This window comes from Haliaeetus leucocephalus, unplaced genomic scaffold, assembly GCF_000737465.1.
Source record: "Haliaeetus leucocephalus isolate CR32 unplaced genomic scaffold, Haliaeetus_leucocephalus-4.0 Scaffold0, whole genome shotgun sequence".
NCBI lineage: Eukaryota > Metazoa > Chordata > Aves > Accipitriformes > Accipitridae > Haliaeetus > Haliaeetus leucocephalus.
In genome coordinates, this window is record NW_010972436.1 from 7,778,990 (window position 1) to 7,779,422 (window position 433).

General features: G+C 78.1%; 1 protein-coding gene across 2 annotated transcripts in view; it reads right to left on the reverse strand.

Moving 5' to 3' along the window:
• Positions 1 to 327, reverse strand: part of PTPLA (protein tyrosine phosphatase-like (proline instead of catalytic arginine), member A) — a 13,363-nt gene extending 13,036 nt beyond the window's left edge. The window contains exon 1 of one of the 2 annotated variants that reach the window (XM_010577789.1): positions 62 to 327. In XM_010577789.1, coding sequence (XP_010576091.1) covers positions 62 to 189 — 128 coding nt within the window. In that variant the 5' untranslated portion in view covers positions 190 to 327. The remainder of the gene's footprint in view (positions 1 to 61) is intronic. The other variant, XM_010577707.1, reaches the window with a different exon arrangement.
• Between the last annotated feature and the right edge of the window lie 106 nt (positions 328 to 433).

Here is a 433-nt window from a genome sequence, read left to right on the forward strand (position 1 = left end):
CGCCCTGCCGCCCCGCTGAGGCGCCGCGCTGCCGGCCCACGGCACGCCCGCGCCCGCTTACCCCGCGGTCATGGCGACGTTGTAGAAGATGAGCCAGGCCGTGGCCAGGGCGCCCAGCCTCCTCTTCCTGCCGTTCTCCTTCTCCTCCACCGCGCCGTTGCCGCCCCCGTCCTCCTCGCTGGACGCCATGGTTCCCCCCGGCCAGGGAGCGAGAGGCGCACACCCGCGGGGAGGAGGGGCTCCCTCCGCGGCGGGGCTGAGGCCGCGCTGACAGCCGGACCTCGCGCTGTCCCTCACCCCATCTGTCTTCCTCGAGGGCCGCCGCCCGCCGCCAGCTGCTCACACGGCGCTGCGCGCTCCTCCCACCTCGCAGGGGCTCGCCGGGGCACGCCGGACCCTCCGGGGGCGGGCAGGGCCGCGGCCCCCGGGCGGG